The 17,586-nt window shown below is 36.8% G+C and overlaps 1 protein-coding gene and 1 long non-coding RNA gene across 9 annotated transcripts in view; one reads left to right on the plus strand and one right to left on the minus strand.

Moving 5' to 3' along the window:
* The window catches only part of LOC107994397 (solute carrier family 12 member 4), a 119,024-nt gene that overhangs the window by 96,410 nt on the left and 5,028 nt on the right, over positions 1–17,586 (plus strand). For 4 of the 8 annotated variants that reach the window (XM_062075086.1, XM_062075089.1, XM_062075090.1 and 1 more), the window contains 11 exons: positions 8,377–8,477; positions 12,679–12,939; positions 13,223–13,408; positions 13,492–13,727; positions 13,813–14,006; positions 14,085–14,246; positions 14,354–15,792; positions 15,912–16,019; positions 16,212–16,265; positions 16,955–17,271; positions 17,353–17,492. In XM_062075086.1, the coding sequence (XP_061931070.1) occupies positions 8,377–8,477; positions 12,679–12,939; positions 13,223–13,408; positions 13,492–13,727; positions 13,813–14,006; positions 14,085–14,246; positions 14,354–15,792; positions 15,912–16,019; positions 16,212–16,265; positions 16,955–17,271; positions 17,353–17,492 (3,198 nt within the window). The remainder of the gene's footprint in view (positions 1–8,376; positions 8,478–12,678; positions 12,940–13,222; positions 13,409–13,491; positions 13,728–13,812; positions 14,007–14,084; positions 14,247–14,353; positions 15,793–15,911; positions 16,020–16,211; positions 16,266–16,954; positions 17,272–17,352; positions 17,493–17,586) is intronic. The other 4 variants (XM_017051281.3, XM_028665060.2, XM_062075091.1 and 1 more) reach the window with 2 other exon arrangements.
* Positions 12,486–13,324, minus strand: LOC133666103 (uncharacterized). Its single transcript, XR_009829747.1, has 2 exons — positions 13,197–13,324; positions 12,486–13,097 (listed from the first exon to the last, which is right to left on the minus strand). It is a non-coding gene; the product is annotated as an uncharacterized LOC133666103 (long non-coding RNA).

The following is a 17,586-nucleotide window of genomic DNA, read 5'->3' on the forward strand; positions in this document are numbered from 1 at the left end:
TAGATTCGAAGATTTCTTTTTTTTTTTTTTCATGCATTAAATGGAAAAGTCAGTTTTTGTTGCGTTTTCATTTCTTCGATTGAGGAATATGTATCAGATATTTTGATTTATTCAAAGTATTTTACAGTGAGAGAATATATAAAATTATTAATATTATTAAATTAACAAAGTGTCTTGTGGAAGATTGTATTGGAATTAATTAAAATTTGGGAAGAACGTTAACTTTAATTCTTAAAAATTATATTAGTACTGTTAAAGCAAGATAGAGCATCTTTGCCGGATAATTTTTTTCTCGAGAAAGAATAATTATCACACGTAACCTCATTGCACAAAGAATCAAAAAATAAGAAATGGATGAATAAAAATCCTAATTGAAACTAATTAATTAAAATTTGCACCAGATTAACATAACAATTATTCTAATACAAGATACTTCTATCTATTGTGATGGAATGCATAAATACGAATTTTAATTTACATAGACAAGAATATGCAATTTCGAAGGAATTTCAAAGGATGGGTTAGCCGTTTCAAAGAGTCGATTTAAGTCAGCATTCCGTTGATTCAACCAAATCTGGCTCCGGTCGAGTGCCTTTTCCGACGACGAAAAACGTGTACTGGGCGCGTTTAGACGAGATTAGGACAAGGGCGAACGGAGGGTTAAGTAGTTTTCATTGTAAGGATGCTTCACGATGTGACGTTTCTTGCTATCTCGAGCTTAACACACCTTAACACACGTATTTAGACAGCTCACGGTCACGCTTCTTACGCTCAATTCATCGGGCGTAGAACATTTTTCCACAAAAATAATTTTTTTCGTATCTCATCTTCGTCTTCATTTCTTTTAAAATTCAATCATAAATAATATAATCATTGCCTGCTTTCTCTTAACCGTCCTTTAAATCCTTGATATTCTATGTCTAGATATTCGATCGAAAGCGACTCTCTCTCCCCTGCCCCTCTTTGCGTAAATAGTTATAGAACGCATAATTAAATAATTGAATAAGGCTCGACCCAACAAATCTACAACAGAACGAAATCTGATCAATAATAAAAAAAAAAAAATTCACGAACGAATTCGTTGATTCCTCAATCAGAAAAATTCCAAAAATTCTCTCATTCACGATCAATTTCATCTCGTCCATCAATCGTGGGTTTCAACCAAGCGATTTCAAAAAATGTCATTTCATCCGCCGTTTCCCTTCCCAACGAAACCGAGCAGAATTGGCCAGGATCGGCGTAAATCAGCCGAGTATCAATAATCGCCACCTGACTGCCGTCGCGATAAAGTTAAAATGTCGAATAATATCGTCGCGACGCCGCCGCCGCCACGATCCCGCGCCGCGAGCTGATTTATCGTCGTCCCACCGAGCCGAGAAATTGGGCCACCGACCAGCCGGGACACGCCCGCCATTGTTACCATTTGCTTTCGTCGAGCTTGCGACGTGCGCCCACGCATACGCACACGCATACACACACGTACACGCACATCCCTCTCGTTGCAAAGCGCGGCCAATTCCTCCCGACCTCGGTCCTGTTCGAAACGAACGCGTTTGAAGTCGTTTGAAATTGTTTGAAGTCGTTTGAAGACGTTTGAAGACGTTTGAACGAACGATTTTCGATTTCCTTGAAACGGTATATGATTTTTTTTTTTTTTGAGGGGAAGACTTTACGATGAGAGAGATTTGTTGCCTCGAGTTGAGAGGAAGGAAGGTACGGATGTAAACGAAAATGATGTGAATATCAGATCAGGTTGGGAGGAGAAGAGAGTGTTTTGTTTATATTCCTTGGAAAAGAAGTGGAGATTATTGATTGTTTTGTTTTGATTCGAGGGGAATACGCGTCACTGTCTCAATTATAAGGAGATGAATAAAATAAGAATGCAGAGGAACGATCGTTGATCGAATCTTTCGGATCTCGTTCTCGGATCACGTGAAACGTGTCCGGTTTAAACCGATTCGATTTAACGGGGTATAATTACGTAATTACGCGGATTCCGCGCAATCGTAGAAGGGCGGGAGGAGGCCAATCAAATCTGTCACGGTCCAATCAACTTGCAATATCGAATCGAGTTATATACGTATATTAAAACCCCCTCCTCGAAAAACAGTCTAACAGAGTTTTCACGTAACTTCAGAAAGTTAATCCAATAGAAGAATGTAATTTTTGAAACTTATTCTGAATTCTGAAAAGGAAGGTTACGATGTCTACTGCATCTTTTGTTCGATTCTCGTCGAATCGTAGCACGTAATCAAAAATAGAATAAAAACGGAATATCGAGCCCGAAGGATTAACCACATGTAATCGAAACTTGGAAAAAGAAAACAGCCATTTTCTATTTAATTCTCGTCGCGAGCCGAACCAAAGAAATTTCAAACGAGTCTGCGAGACCCTTGGAAAGGGTTAACCAATATTCTAGCCCAACCAATAATCCCGAGAACTTGGCCAAAAAAAGGAAAGCAGGCGGAAACTTTTACGAAGCCCGTGGTGCATCGTCTGCTTAATTCTCGTGGCGGATCAGCGCTGAGAAATTGTGGGCCATCGGTCGTCTGGCACCGGTTTGGCAAATGTCCTCACCAAATTCTCCAACACCGAACTCCCACCCCACTCGTTATCGTTCGCGTTCCAATTGCTCGATCTCCTATCTGGCTCGAATCTTTCGAAGAATCGCATCCGTCCCCTGACCCGATGCTCCGCTTTACTTGAATCATCGCCATTTTTTACCCCCTCCCCAACCCTCCAACCCTCCTTTCGTTCCCTCGAGACATTCGATTGTTAAAACCAGATTGTTAACACGACCGAAACACTGGAAAAATTGGAATCTTTAAACTGGACTGATTTATCGGGATTGAATGGCAGTTATTCACGGGATTGGGAAGTTGGTAATCGCGTGAAAATCTGGTTGCTTGCGGTTGAGCCCGGATCGACCAAGTTTCCAACTATTTCCACGCCGAAAATCCGTGTTTGAATAGGTAGAGGGGAAGTTTGTTGCTCTTGTTGTTGTTGTTCTTGTTGTTCTTGTTGTACACGTGTAAAATTCGCGCGAGTTTAGCACCGTTTGGTGAAACTGATCGTTATACGAATTCAATCATTTCGAACATGAACGAATACTACTACACTATATCATTTTGTAAGGAAAAATTGATCATTCATACGAATAATCACATAAACATGCCTCCATAATTAATAATAAGATAAGAATTAAAGGAAAGAAGAGTATCGAACAAATTGTTTGAAACTTTCTTTTCTTCAAATGAATATGAATCGAATTTTCGAATCCTTATTTGCTCCTCTCCTAAGAGACGATTTTTTTCTCTTGTTACTTTGAAAATTGTCACAAACAAGTATATTTGGATGAAGAAATAAGGAGAAAAGTTATATATATATTCATACATGTCCCGAAACTTGGCTCTCGAGGACGGAATCAATTAAGAATTGGGAATGTAAGACGTGTCGGTGAATTAATCGCGTTTGAAGCCCGTTCTCCGCGAGTTCAGCCACTTAGGGTAACTTGCCCGCTCCTATCCAAGTGTTTACACTGACGACACTTCCTGTTATTCTCTCTCTCTCTCTCTCTTAACGTAATTAAGTTCCCCGCGGTTGCGTAACTTCTCACCCTGGAAACCCCATTGAATCTTCACACGAGCCACTTCACTCTTTTAAATTTTTACAGAATATTTGGAGAATATATTAAAACCAAAATATCTATATTTGTCATATAAAAGTTCCATTTATCAAATTCCACATAATTAAACCGATCGAGAATAAAACGAGAGCAAACCGATTACTTAAAAAGACAATTGAAATTGGAAATCCCATTGAATTCAGTCTTTTATTCTTTTTTTTTTACAAAATATTTCGAGAATTTATCAAAATATCTATATTTATCATATAAAAGTTCCATTTATCAAATTCCACGTTAAGCATAATTAAACCGATGGAGGTTAGAACGAGAGCAAACCGGTTATTTACAAAGACAATTGAAATCAATAAAATTGTATCATGACTCAAATTAACTCCCGTCTTAATATCCAAGATTCGCATCGAAACGACATTTATTACTAAGCAACGTAAAATCGAAAAAAAAATTCCTCTCGACGATGATTCGTTAATAATTTTCGAATCGATGGAAAAACTCGAAATAGAAAAGAGCGAAGAACTTCACAATTTCCTATACAAGATTATTTCGAATTGCGAGTCAAATATTATGCTAATATGAAATCGACCGTTCGCGTTTCCATTGCTGCGATCAACATGTCCAAATATTCCCCAAAATGAAACATCGATTCCTCTTGTATATATTTCAAATTCGTGAACTCGATGGTGTGTACAAACGACGGAATGTGGAATTAATATTGTAAACATCGACCGATACCCCTTTTCCATTCGAATTCACGTTCTAATTAATCCATCTCCCCCGCATACCTTACGGCCATTCTCGGTGTTTACTCGGTGTCTCGGCCGATAACGAGCAGATGCATGGTAATTAGCCAGATCTCGAACGCCACGCCACTCCACGGCTCGCGTCGAGATCGATTTTAACGCGGTGATTCGCGGCCACGATCGAGGAGCGTAATGGAAGGTAGCAAATATCTGGCCATTAAAATAATTAGGGATGCGTGAAACACGATGCAGTTAAATGGTGTCGAGCGGGTCCCTCTTTAACGAAGGTGTTGTGCATCCTTGGACGTCATTATTGCGGCGATGTCAAGTTTGTCAGAATTGATCGATTGAAGAGTTTTGATTGAGATTTATTAAGTAGATTTATTAAGAGTATAACTAGTTTTAAATTACAATAAATATTATTCATACGTTTATGAAAAGGGTAAAATTGGATATTTCGTATATCATATGCAACAGTTCAATAAAAAGTATATGTTTCAAAAATTTTTCGATATTATTTTTTCGATTTCTCGTGTTTACTCGACTTAATTACCTTTGGAGTTTTGCGATTGCGCTGCTGGAAACAATGGCCAAAGCTTTTGGAAACTGTATTGGATATCGAATTGATTTCGCAACGATTTGCACGAAATTGGAAAGATCCTATCGAACGTTGAGCTCGAAATTATGGTTGCCGGCGTTCCGTGCCAAGTTAAAGTGCACCTGACGAGAAATAACTGAATTTCGAGTAACCGCAAGACGGTATCGTCAGCATCCGCGAAATTGTTCCTTCAATTTGCAGCTTCATTCGATCAATCCTTCCTTAAGTTAAGCTTAAATCAATTTAAACCCAAAAATTATTTTCATCACTTTAAATTGAAATAGAAACATTTGTATTTCGAAAGAATGAAAAATTTCGAAATAATGCTTTGAAAGGAATAAATCGTGAAGAAAAATGAAAGACAAGAGAGGAGAAAGAGAATTTTCATTCTCTTGTAAAAGTTGATTCAAGGATAAAATTGGATAGTCGAAACGTGTTGTTCAAAAGAATCAAGACCGGTGCTCTCGAGAGGTTTGACCAATAAAGAAACGACGGAAAGTCAAACGGACAAAAACGGGGAATTGGAAAAGCAAATCGAAGCGTTTTCTATACAGTCGTATGTACACTTCTTCGGTGTACTCTGTCACGTGTCTCTCCGTCCTGTCTCACTCGAAGAAACTGCTGCACCGACACAAAAAGAAGAGTGGAATCAAACTGACCGAATCAGCACCGGCCATCTCTTCCGATGCGCCATCTATTCTATTTTCTTTTTCGATTTCTTTTCTATTGTTATTCGATCAACGTACCATTAAAACTTATAAATTCAATTCTAAGATCCAACTTCACGACGTGAAGTAAAGAAATAATTCGAATTTTGAATTTTGATTCAATCGGAAAAGTTACTAGATTAAACTTGCTAGGATTGGAGAAAATCAAATTCGAAGATCAAAACGAATTTTCTTGGACGATGCCGATGCCATTACAGATTTCAGGATATCGCAACGAGCGGATGAAGACAAAGGAACAAAGAGACAAATCAGCAAGTTAATATTGACTGGCCTAGTTTTTAAATGATTCGCTACAATGCAACCCAATTGTCCCTATATACGTTGCATCGGAAAGCTTGTTTCAAATATCGAGTCCCTCTCTTCTAATTGCTTCACCATTCTCGAGGCCGAGATCTACTCAAGAATCTCGTTATCATAACCATCAAATTATTCTAGTGGAAAAAGTGTTTTTCCCTATGGAGCGATTAACTTGTGAAATAGAAATTTAACCAGAAATTTAAAGGAGGATCAGGAAAGAATTCCTTTTTTCAAGGACAGGAATTTCCATTTTCTTTTGACCCTTGACGTTTCGATGTCGAGTCTTTATTTTCTCATAACTTTTCCCCTAGGAAACGAGGAGAAAACATGCAGCGAATAAGGATGTTCAATCTCCGCGTGAAGAAAATTTCGCTCTACTATTTCGGTTGATCGTCTATTTAATCGGACAGAAATTCCCTAGGAAGAAAGAGATAATCTTTTTTTTTTGACGATAATATTTTCAATGAAATATAGTTATTTGGTTTTTGAATGACCATGGAGGAAATTTTGCGATACCTTTTTATATTTATCTCTGTCATTCAATATACCAGGTATCTCACATAATTTTATATAATGAAATATCTCTAATTTATTTTTCATAATATTAAAAAAATGTTTAGAATAAAAATTGAATGGGCTATATGATATTCGTTCTTTCGTAGATAGACACGTAAAAAGAATTTAAAAAGGTTAACTTTATTTTTTCAAATGGAATTATATAATTTTTAATCCACGAGTTAATATCATATGAATTAAAATGAGTTTAAATGAGTTAAAATCATATGAATCTAAGAATTAGAAATAATTATTGTTTTGTATAATTATTGTTTGATATAAACTTTTTCTGAAAGCTAGTACTTTATTTGAAATATACAAAAAAAAATAGTGTAATTTTTTTTCTTTAACTTTTTTACATTATAATAATTTTTAATTTTAATCGTAATTGGAATCTGTGTTCTCTCACGTGTTTCACGGATTTTCTATGCAGTGTTGCCAATAATAGTTAACTTTACGATAACTAGATGAAAACCGACACGTTCGTTGCAACGTCAAAAGAAGGGAAGAATATATTCGTGGAATTCACAATGTGAGGCTGGATTGAAACGTGCTCGAACGTAATCCGTTATTGAGAGAGAAGAAATACATGGCCGCGGTAGTAACGGGCGTCGATTCGACGTCGAAGCACGTCGAGACGCCTCTGCGGACTCTTGTTACCTCTGCTGCATCCGATCGATCCGATGTATTAATCTGAATGCAATGGACGAGGAATTTTCCCCTGCATCTATTCCAATTAGATTATTTTTTTTTCAAGGCTTTTCTTTTTTCACTTCCTTCTCATTTTCTTTTTTTTTATTACTATTTTGAAATCAGATTTTTTTTAAAGTTAATTGACGGATTTAAAAGGAAAGAGATAATTAGAATTACGAAGGCGGTCGATCGATTGACTTGTACTACTAACTTACTAAAAATCTTTGGATTTTCGAATGAAACTGGATCGAATTAATATCGTATTATTATCTAACGAGTTGTTTACAAGATTCTGTATAATGATGATAGCCTGTTAAAAGTTATTTTTTCCACTGTAAGGACTTAATGCTCGACTCGAACTACTAATAACCCACTTGATCCAAAAACCAGACTTAATCAGATTCTTCTCAATATCGAAATTACAAGCGAAATATATCCTTAAGAATACTTCAATATTACCAATTTTTTTTTAATACACTATATCGATTATAAGTAGTTTATCGTCGTTCCAAACTAAAATTGATTTTCCAATTTTTACCAACATTTAAATTAAAAGTAGAAAATGGAGAAAGTATTTTTTTTTGTTTGTTGGTGTAAATCGTTTCACGAGCGGAAAAAGAAACGGTCGATCGAAATCCAATTCGCAGTTACGGCTCGAAAGAAAGGAAAAAGACAGGAGGAGGAAGAGAAAAACATATCACGGTGAAAAAGCCAATTTCTCATGTTGCAAACAAACTATCAATGCGCCTATCCCTCTCGACGCCTATTAAAACTTTTTAACCAAAACGTTTCCCGTCCCCACTCTTGTATTTCTATTAAAACTTTTCCAACCTATTAAACAGATATTCGAATCAATAGAGAAACAAATTTTATCCATATCCAGTTAATCCATTCGGATCTTCGACAAGTTTCGAGGAGTAATACATTTATATATTTTTCTCTTTCTTATACATTTTGTTCCCTCGCCAATATTAACTTTCGATCACGTTACACATCGATCGATGATATTCGAGTCCTTCTCGAAAGGAAGGGAGAATAAAAGTTCTTTTTTTTCTTTTTTTTTCAATCCCTTTGCAACAATTACGTAAGAAATACGTAAGAAAATCTTTCTCTTACTTGCAGGCGATGGCGGCGGCGCTGGTGGAGATGGCGACTCCATGGTGGGCGGCGGTAATTCCGAGAAGAAGAACACGGAATACGAGACGAATCTCTTCCTCTATAGCGTAAGTAAATATATTTCACTTCCATCCGCTTGCACTTCGATCAATCGACAACGCCACTCTTCTATAAATAAGTCAAGATCTTGGCTCGAATGTAAATTTCCTTTGAATCACCTTCTTGCAAACTTTAATTAGATTACGTAATTAAATTGTTGAACTATTCACCATCGTCTCGCCATTTCGTAATTAAATTGTTAAAATATTCACCATCCGTGCCATTATTTTAAATAAATATTTATCCGTTTGTACCCGCGCCTATATCTCCTCATTTTTCTCCTAAAATAATTAAATTATAAAAATAAAAGGAAGGAGAAATTGAGGGGGGAGAAAATTCGCAAAATTTCGATCAAAATCAAAATATATTCCTTGATATTTCTCCTTCTTGGAGACGTCCGCCTACTTCTTCTTCTTGATCTAAATTAACAGTCGAAAACACCCGGCCAAGGGGTGAAAGTAATTCGAGGGGGTGAATTTTTGTAATTCGAATTCGTCGCGCGATGAAAGCGTGATGAAAGTTGAACGTGGATAAGAAAACTGGGACGTTCCGGCTTCCCTTTTCTCCAGAGAAGAAGGGTCCTTCTTTAAAAAAAAAAAAAAAAAAATGAGGGAAGGGTGTGATTCGCTCGAGTGTGCAATTCGCTTAATTGTCGTTCAGCGAACAGAAGCCGAGCCGCGAATGGATTCCACCGCGATCGTGCATCTTTTTTTATTCTTCGAAACATTGTCCTTCGATGTCGCCCTCTTTCTCTCTCTCTCTCTCTCTTTCTTCCCTCGTTCTCCGTCGTTTCAACCCTGGGCTGACGAGGGACCCTTCCCCAACGAGAGTGTCTTTCGCTTCTTTTTCTTATTGTAATCGCTGTCCCCCCGAGCGATTTAGAGACGTCTCCGGGTTTCTTGGTAAATCGCCGCCTCTCCTCTTTTATCCCATTATACTCCATTTCCCTCTGTCTCAATCAAATTAAAAATTACGAATATTTTGACGACGGCCCAAGCATCGATGAGTCTTGATCTTTCTTTAACGAAAAGCTAAAAATGAGGGAAGGGTGATGATGATGGTGATAAGCGAGATAATTAACGATAATTTTGAATGGATTTGCAACAAGTATGATGAGAAACGCGGTGAACAAAATCTCGACAATATCATTCAACACCGAAGAAAGGAAAGGAAAAAAGAAAAAAATAAAAAATAAAAGGAAACTCGTTCGAGGAGAAGAGATAGGGTGTACCGAATACCCTACTTTCCAATCCGCAACTTCATCACCGATATCTTTCTCTCCTAACAGAGGCATCCCATCGAAATAACGATCGAAAGAAGCAGTGGTGCCAATTCACCTGGAACGCCTAAAAATCCTCGATACTCCTCCTCTTGATCCTGCTCGCTTTTTCGCTTCGTTTCCTCGGCAAGAAATCGGCCGAGTCTAATAGCAAAGGAAATAGTAAACGAGAAACAAACAAGCGGAGACGAGAATAGAAAAAGGGAGAAAGGGGGAGAGAAAGATGCAAAGGAAATAAAGCGACGAGAAGAGATAAGTTCGACGAACACTAGGGCAGAGGTCAGTGCAAGAAGAGAAACGGATAATTGGATATCCAAGAATCGAGGTCGAAGTCAAAACCGCGAGCCTAGTACACGAGGAACTCGATACAGTTCAAAGGGAGCCGAGTTAATTAACCGGGTATGGAGAGTGAAACGAGGCAATTCCCTCCATCCGCCATTTCTCTCCCTTTTCTTTTTTCCCCCATTTCAAAATCGTGATGATCGTTGGGCAAGATCGTATCTTTTTTTCAAGTTAAATTTAAAGCAAGTTTTCTTGGGTGTAAAAAAATTTCAGTGGTAATAAGAGAAGGGAATTAAGAAAAGCCTGATCTTTCGAATTTCCCTTTTAATATCGGCAAGAAATCGTAAAAAGAATCGTAAAAATACAATTTTCTTGTAAAAGTTATTAGTTGGAGTATATTCGCCCTTTTTATTCTTATCGTTGTAATTCATTTATAGTTGCCTTTTCGATTATCGATTCCTCGCAAGTCCCAACAATTAATTAGTGGTATCGGTTAGATAGAATGATAATTAGATTAGAATCTGGATAGAAAGTTGGTCGAAACTTGCGAGAGACTTTGACGCAAACGTAAATCGAATGGAACAGCACCTTATCGACTTTCCAGGCCCGATAAGCCCCTCTTCTCTTAGGTTAGGTTGATAAGCGTGTCGAGGCGACTTTCCATGCTAAAGCGACTTTGTCGAGACTCGCGCGAATCGGATCAGATTGAACTGCGTGGAAATCGCCGAGGAAAAATATCTTTCTCCTCTTCTTTAAAAGAAATGATTCTCCATTTTCTTCTGAACCGGAACGCTTTGCTTTGAAATTGAGGAAACACATTTTTCAATTTTTCATTGTTTATACTTTCTTTCGACGAGGACTTTTTGTGCTTGCTAGAAAGAGAACTAATTATTCTTTGTTGAAATTTGAGAGGAATTCTCTCGGCGGAATTTCAATGAAAGAAATCTTCTGCCATAGAAAAATGTTTTTATGTTTAACAATGATATGTTTCTACGAGTAACGATACAAAAGATTATCCATATTTGAATTGCATTCCAAGGACATTTCTTTTTCCTGTGTTCGAGATATAAAAATTTCTACAAGATGTGATCAAATATATGGGAACATCAGTCAATTGAAAATTTTTAATTTTGAATAACATTTATCTTCGTGAAAATTTTCTTTTCGATTTTATTATACGAATTATTAAAAAATATTTATTAATCACAGATAGCATTGGATATTGGATACCATTGATCGAAGAATAGAAAATTTTTTAAAAATTTTTAAAATATTTGAAATTACTTCAATAATCCCACATTCCTGGTTCATGTATACATTTTTACATGAATTTTATTTTATAAAAAAAAATAGATTTCGATGATCGATTAAATGTAAATAATATTTCAAAAAAATAGGATAAGTTTTTCCTTCCTTTTTCAGTGTTTTCCTTTTTTTTCTACGATATCGTTAAAATAGAACGTTTCGTTAACTAATTAAATACATTCAGTGATTAATCCACGAGGCTATCGTTCGTCCAATTAAAGCGATCGTTCGTTATATTCATCGGCTTTTTTCTGTTTGAACGACATCGAATTCCCTCTCAATATCGTCTTCGTATTGAATATTTATAATCAACCAAGTTCTCTTAACTATCCCTCTACCTGTCTTGCTGCTAATGAAAAAAAAAAAGAAGAACGATAATGAATCGTGCGAAACGTGAATGGGTTTTCAATTTAATAGGGTAAAAATCTCGAAAATTTTATAATTATATTCTTCTAAAAATTCTTCTTCGATTTTCCTAATTGTAAAAATTAATTGATTGGAATCGATAGAATACACAAAAGTCACGTTTCAATTTATTAAGGACTTTAACGTTGTAAGTGGAAAAGAACGTGTGTGATCAACCAATTATTTGAGCAAACTTCTTTGCCTCTTCGATAACGAATCACGAAAAGCATTTGAAAAGTTTTCACGAAGCGGATGCAACAAATTGCCGTTTACTGTAAGTAGAAAAGTACGTGCTTGATCAGACTGGCTCAAACGCCGACTACTCATTTCTTCTATTTAATTCTTTTAGATTTCTTTTCTTCAATGAACAATTACGATAGATTAAAGTATTTTGAAATTACTTGATTCAAGTCTAATATAAATTATTGTAATTACCTTTTGTAATTAACTAATTTTAAATTGAATAAAAAAATATTAAAAATACTTTCTTGAAGGTATTAGAGATATTCTTAGAATTTCATAGTTTGTTACAAGTTACATCTCCAAGAAATTGAACTACCTGTGCTTCAGGTGGAAACCAGTCTCAAAGTGATCCAATTAACGAGAAGTTTCACGCTAGCCTGGTCTTCAAGGCTTTTGATATTTTGGACTTAGCCTGTTCAAATTATGGCTACTTTCCTAACTATTACGCTGTTCCTATTAGGATAAATTTATATTATGTTATTCAATAATAAAATAAACGGAATAAAATTAAATCTAAAGGATTTGATTATGAGCACATCATATCATTACACTTATTGTTATTTATGATATTACTATCTAAGAATAATGAATTAATTAATTTATATAATTATAATAATTGTAATAATAAATTATATAATTAATAAAGGATTGTTGGCCGTCAACACAGTGCAATAAGTCGATTTTCATGGTTTCAGGAAGAGATGGAAGTTCGTCCTCGAATTTCCACGCTGCTCAACAGCCTGTCGGACTACAGCAACACGATTCCAGCTGCGACCGACCCGGATGCGAAACCTCCACCCGTGCAAGGTGGTGCACGAATGGGTACTTTGATCGGTGTCTTTCTGCCTTGCATCCAAAACATCTTTGGTGTGATTCTATTCATTCGTTTGACCTGGGTCGTTGGCACCGCTGGAGCTTTTCAGGGTTTCTTCATTGTGTTGTGTTGTTGTTGCGTGGTAAGTGAAGTTTCAATAATTCAATAATGGATATGAATTGATCCAATCAATATTGATTGATGGGTGTAGAGATTAATAACGACACGAATTAAAGATTAATCTCGTGATTAACCGTGTAATAAATTGAGTCATTTATGGTCGAACTTGATTATTCTAAGCTTTAAAATATATAAAAAAAAATAAAATAAAAAATTAAATAAAGATAAAAATTCAAAGAGAGTAAATTAAAGTTCTTAAATTTTTGAATAATTCTTCACCAAAAAATATTTCTCTGTATACATAGACGATGCTGACAGCTATCAGTATGAGTGCCATCGCGACTAATGGCGTTGTACCAGCTGGAGGATCTTACTTCATGATATCCAGAAGTTTGGGTCCAGAATTCGGTGGTGCCGTAGGAATGCTCTTCTATACGGGTACCACTCTAGCTGCTGCTATGTATATCATCGGTGCTGTTGAAATTGTCCTGGTAATTGTTCTATCTATTATACTGAAGTATCACCAAATACAAATACGTTACAATGCGATACTAAAGATCTTCATTTTCCCTAGACTTACATGGCGCCATCGCTTAGTATATTTGGAGACTTTACAAAAGACCCTAACATCATGTATAATAACTTTCGCGTATACGGTACTGGATTGCTTATGGTAATGGGCACTATCGTATTCATTGGTGTGAAATTTGTCAACAAGTTTGCGACTGTCGCCCTAGCTTGTGTCATTCTTTCTATCGTGGCTGTCTACGTAGGGTTATTCTATAACTTTAATGGCAACGAATCTCTCAAGTATATAGTTGTGCATAATATAAAATAATATAAAATCGTATCCTATATTGAAACAACTTCACGAATGTTTTCTATTTATCTTCAGGATGTGTGTTCTCGGAAGGAGATTGTTAAAAGACATCAACGTACTTACCGAATGTAATAAGAATACTAGTGGAATTCTTCATCAACTCTACTGTGGAAATACAACCAACACAAACAAATGTGATCCTTATTATATGGAAAACGATGTGACTATTATAAATGGAATTCGTGGATTGGCCAGTGGTGTATTTTTAGGTACAATTTTTTAAAAATCTTTCAATGATTTGAAGAAATATTAAAAGGTATTAAATATATTAATCCTGCGATGTTTAGACAATATATGGGACAGCTTTCAAGAAGAAGGCCAACTGATTGCCTATGGAAGAGATCCCAAAGATATTGACATGATGTCCAATTCTTCCTTCAATCAAATTCAAGTCGACCTTACCACTACCTTCACCATTCTTATTGGTATTTTCTTCCCTTCAGTCACAGGTAAGTATAAAAAATTTTACTATTGTCCCTAGAAATTTCTTAATTTTAAAAACTAACACGATTGAAATTAAAAAATTAAATAAATATTTGTATCATATTGTCCATAGGAATCATGGCTGGCTCCAATAGATCAGGTGACTTAGCAGATGCCCAGAAATCTATTCCTATTGGTACTATTTGTGCCATTTTGACAACCTCAACAGTATATCTCTCCAGTGTTTTACTCTTTGCTGGTACAGTGGACAATCTTCTACTTCGAGATAAATTTGGCCAAAGTATTGGTGGCAAACTGGTAGTAGCGAATATGGCTTGGCCCAATCAATGGGTCATCTTGATTGGTTCTTTCCTGTCCACTCTTGGTGCTGGACTTCAATCTTTAACGGGCGCTCCACGATTACTCCAAGCTATCGCTAAGGACAGTATCATTCCTTTTTTAACTCCATTCGCCACCAGTTCGAGTCGAGGAGAACCTACAAGAGCTCTAGTATTGACAGTAATCATTTGCCAATGTGGTATTCTTCTTGGCAATGTTGACTATTTGGCTCCCTTATTATCAATGTTCTTTCTCATGTGCTATGGCTTTGTAAACCTGGCTTGTGCTCTACAAACTCTTCTCAGAACACCTAACTGGCGACCAAGATTCAAATACTATCATTGGAGTCTTTCTTTTCTCGGTCTGTCCCTCTGCATTGCCATCATGTTCATGACAAGTTGGTACTATGCTTTATTGGCCATGGGAATGGCTGGCTGTATTTACAAATACATTGAATACCGTGGTGCTGAGAAAGAATGGGGTGATGGTATTCGTGGTCTAGCTCTATCAGCCGCTCGTTACTCTCTTTTGAGACTGGAGGAAGGGCCACCTCACACAAAGAACTGGCGACCACAAATTCTCATCTTGGCTAAGCTGACAGATGATCTAGTACCCAAATATCGCAAATTATTCGCATTTGCTAGTCAATTGAAGGCTGGAAAAGGTTTGACAATCTGTGTCAGCTGCATCGGTGGTGATTACATTCAGAACACTGGCAAGACTTTGGCCGCAAAAGTGAATTTGCGCAAGACGATCGCAGAGGAAAAAGTAAAAGGATTCGTAGATGTCTTAGTGGCTAAGGATGTCGTCGATGGTCTCTGTTCTTTGATTCAAACAACCGGATTAGGCGGCATGAAGCCTAATACTGTGATTCTTGGCTGGCCCTATAGCTGGAAACAATCACAAGAAGAAAGAAATTGGAGGGGATTCTTACAGACTGTCAGAGCAGTTGCCGCAGCCAGAATGGCTCTTTTGGTACCTAAAGGAATTAACTTCTTCCCTGATTCAACGGAAAAAGTTGTGGGAAATATCGATGTCTGGTGGATCGTGCACGATGGCGGTCTTCTGATGCTGTTGCCATTCTTGCTGAAGCAACATCGCACATGGAAGAATTGCAAAATGAGAATCTTCACAGTCGCCCAGATGGAGGATAATTCTATTCAGATGAAGAAGGATTTGAAAAAATTCCTGTACGACCTGAGAATCGAAGCTGAAGTGGAGATCGTGGAAATGGTATATAATAAAGATTGATGAAATATTTTCTAAATTCTTGTTCAAAAAAAACAAATTTAAAAAAAACATGAATATTCTAAATAATAAAAATAATTAAATTTAATTACTAATTTTCATAGATGGATTCAGACATATCTGCATATACTTACGAGCGAACTTTGATGATGGAGCAGAGGAACCAAATGTTGAGAGAGTTGCGACTAAACAAGAAGGAGTCCCTAGGAGTGGTAAGTGATAAAATCGCGAAATCAGTCAACAACAATCATAAAAAAGAAAAGAAAAGGAAAAGAAAAATATTTTGTATATAATGCTAAATTTGTCTATATATATATATATATTTAGTACGTAAAATAAGAACTGCTACGGCTATGATTACTGATCGGTATGTGTCTGTTTGTTGCGTGCTCGTCACGGATAAGGTGCAGTCATTGGTGGACTTCAACGAGGTACCCGCTGAAGAAAATTTACCTCTGGTTTGTCAGAAAATTCCCGGCGTTCCTTCGTCAGTTTATCCCCTCTATCTCTGTGTCTGTTGTGACCAAGACACAAAAAAATGCGTGTCATCCACGAATCCTTATTCTTTCCAAATCTCTGTAACAAAGGAAAACAAAAAAAAAACAATTTCGTTTTCAATCGATTCCATTCGCATTCACCAACTCACACGTATACATATTTATATACGACTCATGTTAACCCACTTCCATATCGAGAAAATGAACTCTTGGAGGTGACGTGGGAATCGTCTCTTCAGGACACTCACGATTCCTCCTCGGTTTAATCGGATCAAGATATAATACTATATCTGCCTTGCATTTTTCTCTGTCTCTTTCTTTCTCTTTCTCTCTCTCACTGATTTGCAACTTGTTTTGATTTTGGAATATTGCCGCAGTCGATCCCTCCACCAGTTTGCTTTCTTGCATCTCATCACTACGTTTATATATCCGGACCATTCCCGACCGAAACTTCCAAATGTTTCAGCTTTTGATTGGCACGTTCATAGCCGAGAATGCTTCCATTTAGCGATCGTTCATTTAGTCAGATCATTATAGAGTGCTTTGACGCTAGAGTTAGTCGTCTTTTTCGACACACTTTGACTATCTCCTGCTGTTCGGGACACGGTGACTCGTTACAGATTCGTTGATACTTATGTAATGTGCAACAGGTGCAGGCGATTGTGGATCATCACCACAACGTGGACGTGAAGGTGGCCACCAAAGTGAGATTCCAGGAGCCTGGAAGCCAGAATCCTAACGCGGTTGACGAGGCGCAAGAGAAATTGGTACAGGAGACGGAAGGCAAAGAGGGAGAGGCAGATGTTAATGACGCTGGAGAAGAAGCTAAAGAGGGCAATGAGGAGGAAACGAAATTGATTGGTGGGTCGCCGAAACAGGAAAATAAGGAGAATACGGAGAAGGAAGCGAAAGAGAACGAGGAGAAGAAAACTGATAGTCCAGAATCTAAGAAACCTACGATAACACCGTGAGTAATTATAATATTATGATATTATTCTAATATATTATTGACAAAATTATTAAAACCATGCTTGGTGATTTTTTGTAGGGATGAAGGTAACGTAAGACGTATGCATACTTCCATCAAATTGAACGAAGTGATCGTGAAGAAGAGCAAAAATGCTCAGTTAGTCATACTCAATCTACCTGGACCACCAAGAGACACCAAACTAGAACGCGAATCAAATTGTATCCTTCCTGTGTTATATGTCATTGTTCAAACTGTAATTTTTTAAATCTATTATTTATTTGATTTTTCTTTTTCTTTTCTTTTTCCTTGACC

The sequence above is a fragment of the Apis cerana genome, linkage group LG5, assembly GCF_029169275.1.
Source record: "Apis cerana isolate GH-2021 linkage group LG5, AcerK_1.0, whole genome shotgun sequence".
Lineage (NCBI taxonomy): Eukaryota > Metazoa > Arthropoda > Insecta > Hymenoptera > Apidae > Apis > Apis cerana.